Raw genomic sequence first — 10,265 nt, 5'->3', positions numbered from 1 at the left:
TCCAAAAGATTCTCTATCCTGCAGGCTGCTCTCCAGCCTTCACCCCCAGTTCTTTGCTGTGACTTTTCTCCTGCCAAATTTCTCCTGCTGATTTTCTGGTTTTGTTTCTAAGATGGCCTGGGGATACCTCCCAAACAAACCATCCCCTGAGCAATGGGTAATATCTGTGGGATCCCTGTGCAGATTCCCTCCAGGGTCTCAGTGGGGAGGAGGGTTTTGGCAGCACGTGTCACTGCACAGGGTTGCTGTTGTATTACACCAGCTCCAATCAGGGGCCCGACAGAAGCCTGCAGGCTTTTGGAAATTAATTTCTTAAGAACAGGGAAGGAAAAATCCAGTAAATTCCACAGGGTCAGGAAAAAGGGCACCCTTCAGCTGCGAAATTGTAATCAACTGAGGGCTTTGCTGCAGAAACACAGCTGGGCAGTCGAATTTTAGTTTGTCTTGAGATCAAATAAGTTTCTATTTTCTGAGTGGGAGTGCTGGAGATGAGAGCCTGGGATGGATGGGGGCCTGACCCTCCCACTGGCCCCAGCCGGGGTGTGTGGAATTGCACATGCCTGGGGCAGGGTAGGGAGGGTGGGAAGAGCTGATGGAGCAGGGGTTGGGACAGCACTGTCCTTTGTGCTTGTTTAAAAAGCACTGGAGTCACAGGCAGAGGATAAGCACCATAAATGTGATGCTCTGTGCTATAAAGGCTTAGGTTGCTGGAGTGGCATTAAGTCTGCAAAGTACCTCACACAACAGTAAAACTGAACAGTGAATGAGATGGTTTTTTTCCTTTTTTTAAAAATAATTTTCTGGTATCTAAGCTGGAGCAGTGAGGAACATCCAGATTAACCAGTCTGTGGATTCAGAACACAGCTCTGGAAAAGAAAAGGAGACACACATGATTGAAGAGACGGACAAGGTGCATAAGCTACATTTCCTTTAGAAAACCAGGCTAGAAATTAAGCCCTTTCAAATAAACAAATAAAGCCAATAGCAGGATTGTACTGACTTCATTTTATGTCTTTCATTTTATAACGGCAGTGTGTCTGTAACACACCAGCAGCCAGCAAGCGATAAGCCTATTAAATTCACACACGGGTTGACAGATGCAAATCTAGAAATTGAACACTGCGGTTTGCAAAAGCGGAGAAATAAGGAAACGACGACAGCTGCCGACGGGACGCGGCACTACGGGATTCTCGGGACACCCGAGGACGTGTGAAGAGCCCGGCGGCGGCGGCGCCCCCTCAGCGCTTCCCGCGCTTTTCCTCCTCCCTCAGGAGCTCGCGCGCTGGCCCCGCCCCTCAGCGCTGCGCACGCGCGGCCGCACGAGGCGCCGCCGCTCCCCTCGGGCCCCGGCGCGGCCCCGCCATGTCGGACCGCCTGGCCAAGCCCTCCTGCCTCATCGTCGCCAGCGCCGCCACCGCGGGTGAGACGCTCTCTCGGGAGTGGGGGGGGGGGGTGAGGGTGGCCCGCTGGTTTGCGGGGAGCCGCCGCTCCAGCCTGTGCGGCGAGCGGGACGGGGCGAGGCGGGGCGGGGCCGCCCCGGTGTGGCCGCCCCGGTGTGGCCGCCCCGCAGCCCTTGCCGTGTGCCCGTCCCGTGTGTGGGTCACGCTGCAGCCCAGCTGTGCCCTCCCTGCACAGCTGTGCTGGTTTTCCCTCCGTGCACATCCCCACTGCAGCTGTGGCCACCGTGTGCAGCTGGGGTGCTTGGCTCCTCTGCCTGTGGCTTTAGTGGCTTTGAGGGGAAGGAGGGTAGGCTCAGATTGGATGTTAGGGGGAAGAATCTTTTCCTGTGAGGCTGCTGAGGCACAGGTTGCTCAGGGAAGCTGTGGCTGCTCCGTCTCTGGAAGTGTTCGAGGCCCTTTTGGACAGGGCTTGGAGCCAGCTGGGACAGTGGAAGGTGTCCCTGCCCGTGGGCATTAAGGTCCCTCCCAAACACAGATCATTCCAGGGTTCTGTTCCTCAGTACACAGCTCACCTGTAATGAGGGCTGTACCCTTCTGATGTCTTAAAGTCATGAAATCGTAACAAAATAATCCTCTGAAATTATCTAGAGTTTTCAGGATGAGCAAACACCCAAGCTTGTGTACTTTGCTGGATAAAGTGTGGCCTGCATTAAACTATCACTTGTTTTCCTAAGGTGTTGGAATCTGTTTTCCAGGTGTCTCAGCCCAGTCGTTCCTTCACTGCTTTACTCTGGCCAGCTCTGCCTTTAACCTGCAAGTGGCAACTCCTGGGGTGAGTGAGAGTGGACAAATACTGTGATTTCAGCCTGGAACCAATTGATATCTCAGTTGTTATGAGATAATTGTACTGTAAATATATTGAGAGGTGTTTTATTGATTGTAGACATTAAGGGACCTGCTTAATTCTATTTTTTTAATACCAAAGTGACTGCAGGCTTTCTATAGTGTGGATTGGACTTCTGTGTCCGGTTTCTGTTCCCACAAAGAATGGAGGGAAAACTACTAGACTAATTCAGTGGGAAAAACGGAAAACTTTGGTTTTTTGGGAGCTGAAAGCCACCCTTCGGGAAGCGTCATGGATGCTTGTGCTGTGATCCTGACCACGGTGAACTATGTTATTCCCAGGGGAAGCCCATTGATTTTGTGGATGTCAACGAGGGCAACACGCGCTGGATCCAGGACTTCCGCATGAAATCCTACGCCAACCCCGCCAAGCTGGAGTCCATTGATGGTAAGGGTGTCACCACAGGGCACTGTCAGGGAAACAGTGCTTAGGGCCAGGATTTTAGGGAAGAACGACCCAGAAAAGGCAGGAAGGTTGTGTTTCAAGAGAAAACGGTGGCAGCTGCAGTTGTTGGTTTACTTTTTATTTAAGAGGAAGCCCTGGCAACTGCTTTGCAATCTTTGAATGGTCATTCTCATTTAATATATATGCTATATATATATATGTATAATGTCTGTGTTGTATATAAGCACACACTACATTGTTACTTGTTAAAAATAAGTATTTTCCTTATACTATATACAAAAATATAGTATTTTTGACCTGGAGCCAGAAGACAGAACAATTGTAAGTTTTGCCTGGGCCATCAGGGCTCATTAAAAATGTGTGTCCCTTGTCCTGAGAAGGACCTTTTTCTCTCTTCTGTGTAGTAGCTCTGTTAGTTTCTTTAAGTAATTTTTAACTGATTTATGCAGTTTTGTCCTTTTTTTTCCCCCTCCAAATGTGCAGTGGATTTATGGTCAGGCTTTTTGGGTTTTTTACCTGTCCTACAATCAGTTCCTGCTTTCCTCCCGACCAGGGGCTCGGTACCACGCCCTGCTGATCCCAAACTGCCCCGGGGCCATGACTGACCTGGCCAACAGCGGGTACCTGGCCAAGATCCTGCAGCACTTCAGCACTGAGAGCAGTAGGTGAACATCCTCGAGGGGCTGGGGAAATGAAACAGGGCTCCTGTGCTGCCTCTGCAGGACAGCTGCCCTCCAGAGACTTCAGAGTGTTTGTGTGGCTAGAGAGCATTCAGAACTGGGAAGGAAAAAGGTGTCTTCCATGGGGGAAACAAGTGTCTTAATGGGCCTTTAAAAAAGGAAAGGGAGGCTTAGAAGAAAAAAAAAATCCTAAAATGTCTTAAAAGGAAAAAAAAGTGTCCTAACGTGTCTTAAATAGGAAAAAAGGAGCCTTGAAAAGAAGAAAATAGGTCTTAAGGTATCTGAAAGAGCAATGCCAATAGCTTTTCAGAGCTTGTCTCAGAAGAAGGATTTGGTGCCTTACAGTGGTACAGAAGTGGCACTGTCCGAATCTGCAGCATTCAAAGCTCAGAGCCAAGTGTGGAATTTCCCAGGATCATCATTAAGGCTGCAATTAATCAAGACTTGGGGTGTGCCCCACATTTGAGCATTTGTGGAGCTGTCTCTGCACTTGGAGTTAAAAGCTGCAATTCTTCCTCTTACCGTAATAATAATATTAATAAAATAAGTGTGGTAATTCATATTATAGACAATAATTGCTACTGCAGTGTGCAGGAAAGCCCCTACAACCTAACAGAACTTTATCAGTGTGGTATAATTTCACTGCAGGAGAGCAGCATGGGGCTCAGCACACTCACCTGTGTTTTAAATATTTGGAGATGCTAACAAATGTGCTGTAATTCTTTTCTAGAGCCTATCTGTGCTGTGGGGCAGGGAGTGGCAGCTTTGTGTTGTGCCACCAATGAGGATAAATCCTGGGTTTTCCAGGGATACAGCCTGACAGGGGTAAGTCAAGCTTTTACCTGACTTTTGCTGTTTGGGGTTTTTGTTTTGGCTGTATGACTTCTGGTGGTTTTGGTCTTACCCAACAACTTCCCATAAATATAAATTATCAGTTGGGTACCCTTGGCTTGTCCCAGATGTGCAGAGTTGTCTTTGACAAGGGGCTCAGCACTGAGTACATGAAGGGTTTATTCCCCAGTGGCATGTGGGGAATGCTTTCCCTCTGATTGTTCAGTAAACTTTAAACTGAATTAAAAAAAAAAAAAAAAGTTGGAAATTCCTTCTGCAGCTCTTTGCATTTGGTGCTGAGGACTTATAAAAATTTTTGTTTGTTTGTTTGATGAATGCTGGGGATAAGTTATATATAAGTTATATTTCTCTGTTTCTTTTTAAAAGGTAGATGGAGTGTTAGGAAAAAAATCAGAAATTTTAGGAGAAAAGGCTGTTTTTACAAACTGGCTTGCAATTAAAACAGCCAGTTACTGCTGATACTTTATTTTGTATGCTCTGACCTCACATCCCATTTTATAGTGTCAAGAGTGATGCAAATTGCCTTAATTCAGCTTTCTAGTGTAGAAAATTTACATGGAAAGTTAAGAAATAAAGATTTTGTGACTCACAAAAGCTCTTAGTGTTCTCATGTGCTTCTGTTAGAGTTAAGGATTATTTATGTCTCTGTCTGGATTGTTATAGTCCATGATGAAATATTTTAAATCATGTTGTGGCCTAGCTGTGGAAACTATAAAATTAAATCCTTTCCTTTTGCATATAAAAACTCTCAAGTGCTCCTAAATTTTCTGCTGTAAAAGAAAGCTGTAAGCTGTTTCCCGTATTCATCCCAACATGGATTACTGTTTTTGGACTTTGCAGGGGGCACAGCATCTGTGTCCAAATATTTGTGTGCCACGAACAGACATGTCTGTGCCTTCACACACAGATGTGTTAATCACACCTGCAGAAATTGTTTGGTGGTGTTTTTTCCTCTTTACTTAACTCACTTGAGAGTTTCCAGTTTGCTCCCTACACAAAATCCATCAAAGCTGCTTATGGTCATTTGGTTGGGAGAATAGTAGAGGGAACATAAATATAAATTCCAGGGAAATACTGGAAATGTTGGTTTTGCTTGGCCTTTTTCTGTAAAAAGCCAGTCAAAGTAATTTCCTTTTGATCTGTTTCAGCCCTCTGTGTACGAGCTGGTGAGGCAGCCCAATTTTGCCAGTTTGTCCATCATCGTGGAAGATTTTGTGAAGGATTCTGGAGCTACATTCAGTGGTGGGTCATTCCTGGTGTCTGGGATGGGCCCTTTGTGAATCCTTTGGGAAATGAGTGTTTGTGTGCCCGTTGTGTCCAGCTTAGCTCTGGCAGGATCTCTTATCTGGCATTCCCATTCCCTCATTTACCAGTATGTCACTGGTCCTTTGCAAGGCCAGGCTGGACAGGGCTTGGAGCAACCTGGGATAGTGGGAGGTGTCTGTAGCAGGGGAGATGGGACTGGATGAGCTTTAGGATCCCTTCCAACCAAACCAGTCTGGGAGTCTGGAATGAGGTAACTTAAAAATTCTGTTTGGGGTGCTGGTAGATCTGAGCATGCTGGTGTTGTAATTGGCCAGAAAATGAGTGTCTGATTTTTGTAGCATGGTGATCACAGCTCATATCTGGCATAAGAGGAGTTTATGTTGTATTGTGAGGTAATTGTAACTTTCAAATACATTGAGTTTTTATTATGAAAATCTCCGGATATTTGTGCTTTACCCACTGGTGTTAATTGAATCAAGGACCCAGTCCTGTCCTTTGAGAAAAGAATTTCTTAGGGAAGTTGTTTCAGGATGAGGGGCTTGAGACTGCTCCTCTCTGCTGGGGTAATAGATCAGCAGCACCCAGCAAACCTGTCTGGCCAGAAGTGTTGTGTTGAGTTTATCAGTGGTGTGATTCTGGCACTGAACTTGTGTCCTCTGATGCAATCCCTGTGTTTTTCCTCCTGTGTTCAGCCAGCAGCCCAGATGCTGTCCATGTGGTGCTGGACAGGCACCTGGTGACAGGACAGAATGAGAATTCCACCCTTCCTGCTGTCCAGAACCTTCTGATTCTTTGCAATGTCAGGTGAGGAAAGATGGGGCTTAATAACTGGGAACAGGCAGTGGTGAGCATCTTTTGGTTTCAGGATTTCTGTCCCTCAGAAGGGTTTTTTCCCTTTGGTTTTCTGATGAAGTGTGTGTCACTTCTGTATGATGAAGCCAGCCAGGCAGTTGTGTCTTTTGGCAAAGAGCATTTGATTATTTAAAAGAAGAAGATGAAAATGGGTGAGGAAATGCACAGCTGTAATGAAACTGGCAGAGTAAAATGCTGAATAGTCTTCACTAAACATTTCTTTTCAGGGAAACATCTCTTGTTTCATGAGCTTTGGCAGGCTGGCTTTGAGTCAGCTCTGATTTAGGATTCTGGGAATGAATGAATGTAATTTCTTTGGAAATGGCTTGGCTTGTTTGAGTGTCATCTTGTCAGATAGAAGAGCACATCTGAATAACTACAAACCCCTTCTTTTGTTCAGGTGAGTGAGTGTCCTGTCCTGGCTGTGCACTAACAGGTCCTGTCATGTCTGGGTGTGTTTTCTTCAGCAGGAAATGAAGGAGAAGGTCTGTTTGCAAAGAGGATGGAGGAAGAGCCAGCAGGCTGAGGATTTCCATGACTGTGACCTGGATAAAACATCCCTCTGAACCCCTGTCCTGGACTCTGAAGTGACTGTGGCAGTGGAGTGTCAGTGTCGGGTTCTGTGTGGGTGGAATGGATGAAGGCTTGTCAGAAGCAGTTGGGACACCCTCTTACATTTTTGCTGCTCCATTTTCTCACTGCTTCTCTAGACCTTCAGTTTACAGATGTGGGGAACTGTCTTCTCAACCCCCCTCAAAAGTTGGTGCTGTGAATACAAATTGCTGAAGCCCTTGCTCTGGATTGGCATTGTACTGGTGCACAGTGTGCCCTTGTTTTCTTCCTGTTCACATTGCTGGAATTGTGCTCTAAAAGTTTGCTCAGCTTTTTTTTTTTTTTTTTTTTTTTTTTTTTTTTTTTTTTTTTTTTTTTAACATGGTCCTACAATTGTTTATTTGTTCTCCTTTGTGCTGCTTATGTTATGGGTTTTGTTCCCTTGGAAATACTCCCCTCTGGAAGTACACTGCTGCTGTCTCTTGCTGGAATTCTGTGGACGAGGGCACTGAAAAATGCAGGTGGTTCATGTGGCTCCCATCTGAGGAACCAGCTGTAGGGTGGGATCTGGACTCCTCCTTCCTCCTGAGCTGCAGGTGTGGCTTGAAGCTGAGCTCTGAAAGGAATAATCAGACTGAGATTTTCTTTTCATTGTTGCAGGCTCGAACATACCAAATATATTGGAAAGTACATAAATTAACTTTCAGATAATTGATTCTCTTTCCCTCTTGGAATTCTGGGCAACATTTCTCCAGTGCCCTAAAAAAATGGGGTTGCATTTTTGTTTTCTTACCAGGATATTACAATATTTTGGTTCTAAAAAGTCATCAAGTATGGAAATTATGGTTTTTCTGTGGAAATCCATTTTTTTAGCTCTGTCTCAAAAGTTCAGTGTGATTTTAAAGGACAGACTTTTGTGGGTTTTGCTGCATCTTCTGCTGTTGCATTCTGGAGCCCAGTTTACAGATGTTTGGTATTGATGGAAATCAAAACCACAATTTGAAATGAAATTTGAGCTTTGATAGAAGTTAAATTATCAATTAGCTTTGATAATTTAAATCTTCATTCCTGACAAGCCATCTTGGAGATTTGATGTTGACACCATCAGGGAATACTTTCAGTCTGGAAAGCCACGTCTTGTTTGTGAAGTGGGAGACTGTGTTTCCATGGGATTTTTCCAAAATTGCTACATCTTTCACTGTTACCTGTAAAAATAGAATATTGATGTTTACCCTGTGTCCTGTTTTCATTCCTTAAATGAGGTTCTGTCCAGGCTCATTCATCTGCTGTCAGGTGAGCAGACAGCATTCAGACCACTACAGGCTTTGATCAGTCCCCTGTTGTACAATTTTTCCGTATTTTGTGGCATCCAGGACCTGCTGGAATTGCTCTACTTGTGCCTCTGTCAGGCAGCAAACAGTTGGACAAATGACACTGCCTGGGGACTTGATGATGCTTTCTTTTACCTCCCATATGAGAGCAGAAAAAAGATGAGTTCCTGTGTGTATTTTCACTCTTTCCCATCACACATCCACTTTTATCTCCCCAGCCATCAAGTTGCTCTTGGGAAAATGGGGGAGAAAGGTGTGGTGGAGCAGCAAGTGGCTGGAGAGGTGATGTGTGCAGGTGTGGGCTGAGAGCTCTGTGGGGTGGTTCTGCATGTGGTGGGCTGGGTTGTGTCACCTTCACAAGCCAGGCTGACAAACTGGGGGCCATCTGAGTCACAGAATTGTGAATTTAGGTTGGAGAAGAGCTTTTGAGTCCAAGCATCAGTGTAGCACCACCACCATGTTCACCACTCAACTTCAGGTGTCACATCCACGTGTTTTCTGAACCCTTCCAGAGATGGTGACTCCAGCACTGCCCTGGGCAGCCTGTTCCAGTGCTTGGTGTCCCTTTCCATGAAGAAATTTTCCCTAATATCCAGCCTAAACTTCCCCTGGCACAGCTTGAGGCCATTGGTGATGATGACTCTTAAGTTCTTGTGCATCTTGTATGACCAATTTTAGCCAGGGATTGGAAAAAATTGTTCAAAAACTGTGGGAAAAGAAGATCAAATGAATGTAGAAAACACAAAGTTGTTGAATGTCATCCAGGTATGTTCAGGAAACATATTCTGTTTATTTTCCATGTTAATTTTGTTCTACAAACGTAAAACTTGATCTTTTTTTATTATTTTCTTTTCTTTTACCTAAAAGATGTTTACATCAACTAAAATCGTGAAGTGGCATTACACAAAGAGCAGGGAGTTTTGGATAATTGTTGCATTTAAACTTCCTGTGGGAAGAATTTAAATACCTCAGTTGGTATCTTCTATACCTTGTGCCTGGTCCATCAGAGGAGCCCTGTGAGAATCCCATCCCAGGCATCCCAGCAATGGTGTTTATACTGAGGATTTTTTGTCTCCAGGGTAGAAACTGCTTCCCAAAGAATTGAAAACCTTCAAATTTGGGAGCTTTTCATCCCACACAAACCTTTATTGTTTCAGCATTGCGCTGTGCAGTGCTTGGTGCTTTGGTCCTAGGAATGTTACCAGCCAGGCTTGTTTCCTTGGAAATATGTTCCTGGTAACATCCAGCTGGTGGGTTTTATTGTTTTATTTATTTGGGTGGTGGTGGGGGTTGTTTTTATTTTCTAGGGTTTTACTGAAGTTATTTTCTCAGGACTCACAGTGTTACATATTCTCTGGGCTTAATAGCTGGGATCTTACCCTCTGTTTTCCTCTGATATTTTTAGACAGATGGAGGTACCTGCTAGAAGCATCAGAGTGCCTGTGCAGCACATGGAGCAGGATGAATCCAAAGGGATGAGGAGTTTTCTCACATGTTGTCTCACATCTGTAAAGGAGCACTGCTGTCCTGCACCTCACAAAGCACTTCTTCACCAAAAAGAGGACAGCCCACCATCCCTAAGGTATGGGAGCCTTACCTGGCAGGTCTACACCCAAGCTGGGAAGAGGGGTGCTGGTGCAGCAGTTGGGAAACTGATTAACTCTGGAAAACAGCCTCCAGACCTGCCTGTGGGGTAGGCATGATCTCAATTTACATGTTTTTGGGGATCCTGACAAGATGTTTTGAGTTCTGGCCCCTGTCTGCAGCTGATGGTGGTTGGTCATACCAGCATTCAATTTGTGTATTAACATATTTAATTAATTCCTTGGAGCTTCCACAGTATAATCTTGTAAAAAAACCCCTTTAATTCTTTTTTAAATTGAACCTGCTGCTTTATTATTCTTGTGTGCATTAAGACAAGGGCCAGAAGAGATGGAAGTGGCTCTTTGGTCCTGATTTACTTTAAAATTTCAAATGGAACTGTCTGGGTTTGGTGCTATCTGTACTGGCCTGTGATGTTTGT

General features: G+C 45.0%; 1 protein-coding gene across 2 annotated transcripts; it reads left to right on the top strand.

Moving 5' to 3' along the window:
- Positions 1-1,322: 1,322 nt before the first annotated feature.
- GATD1 (glutamine amidotransferase class 1 domain containing 1) lies at positions 1,323-8,129 on the top strand. 2 transcript variants are annotated; one of them, XM_083862881.1, is made up of 8 exons: positions 1,323-1,420; positions 2,156-2,232; positions 2,586-2,691; positions 3,263-3,370; positions 4,120-4,214; positions 5,390-5,483; positions 6,200-6,311; positions 6,830-8,129. In XM_083862881.1, exons 1-8 carry the CDS (start codon positions 1,363-1,365, stop codon positions 6,834-6,836), a joined length of 657 nt encoding a protein of 218 aa, XP_083719007.1. In that variant the 5' UTR covers positions 1,323-1,362; the 3' UTR covers positions 6,837-8,129. The 2 variants fall into 2 exon arrangements, with proteins under 2 accessions (XP_083719007.1, XP_083719006.1); XM_083862880.1 differs by having other exon boundaries at positions 6,827-8,129.
- Positions 8,130-10,265: the final 2,136 nt, after the last annotated feature.

This window comes from Zosterops lateralis (assembly GCF_965231275.1).
Source record: "Zosterops lateralis genome assembly, chromosome: 6".
Taxonomy (NCBI): Eukaryota; Metazoa; Chordata; class Aves; order Passeriformes; family Zosteropidae; genus Zosterops; species Zosterops lateralis.
Note: the sequence above shows the minus strand (reverse complement) of the source record. Positions and strands in the feature narration are given on the sequence as shown.

Coding starts and splice junctions, on each gene's coding strand:
- GATD1 (XM_083862880.1), top strand. CDS start 1,363: ATGTCGGACCGCCTGGCCAAGCCCTCCTGCCTCATCGTCGCCAGCGCC. Junction 4,215..5,389: donor AGGGATACAGCCTGACAGGG/GTAAGTCAAGCT, acceptor GATCTGTTTCAG/CCCTCTGTGTACGAGCTGGT. Junction 5,484..6,199: donor TTCTGGAGCTACATTCAGTG/GTGGGTCATTCC, acceptor TCCTGTGTTCAG/CCAGCAGCCCAGATGCTGTC.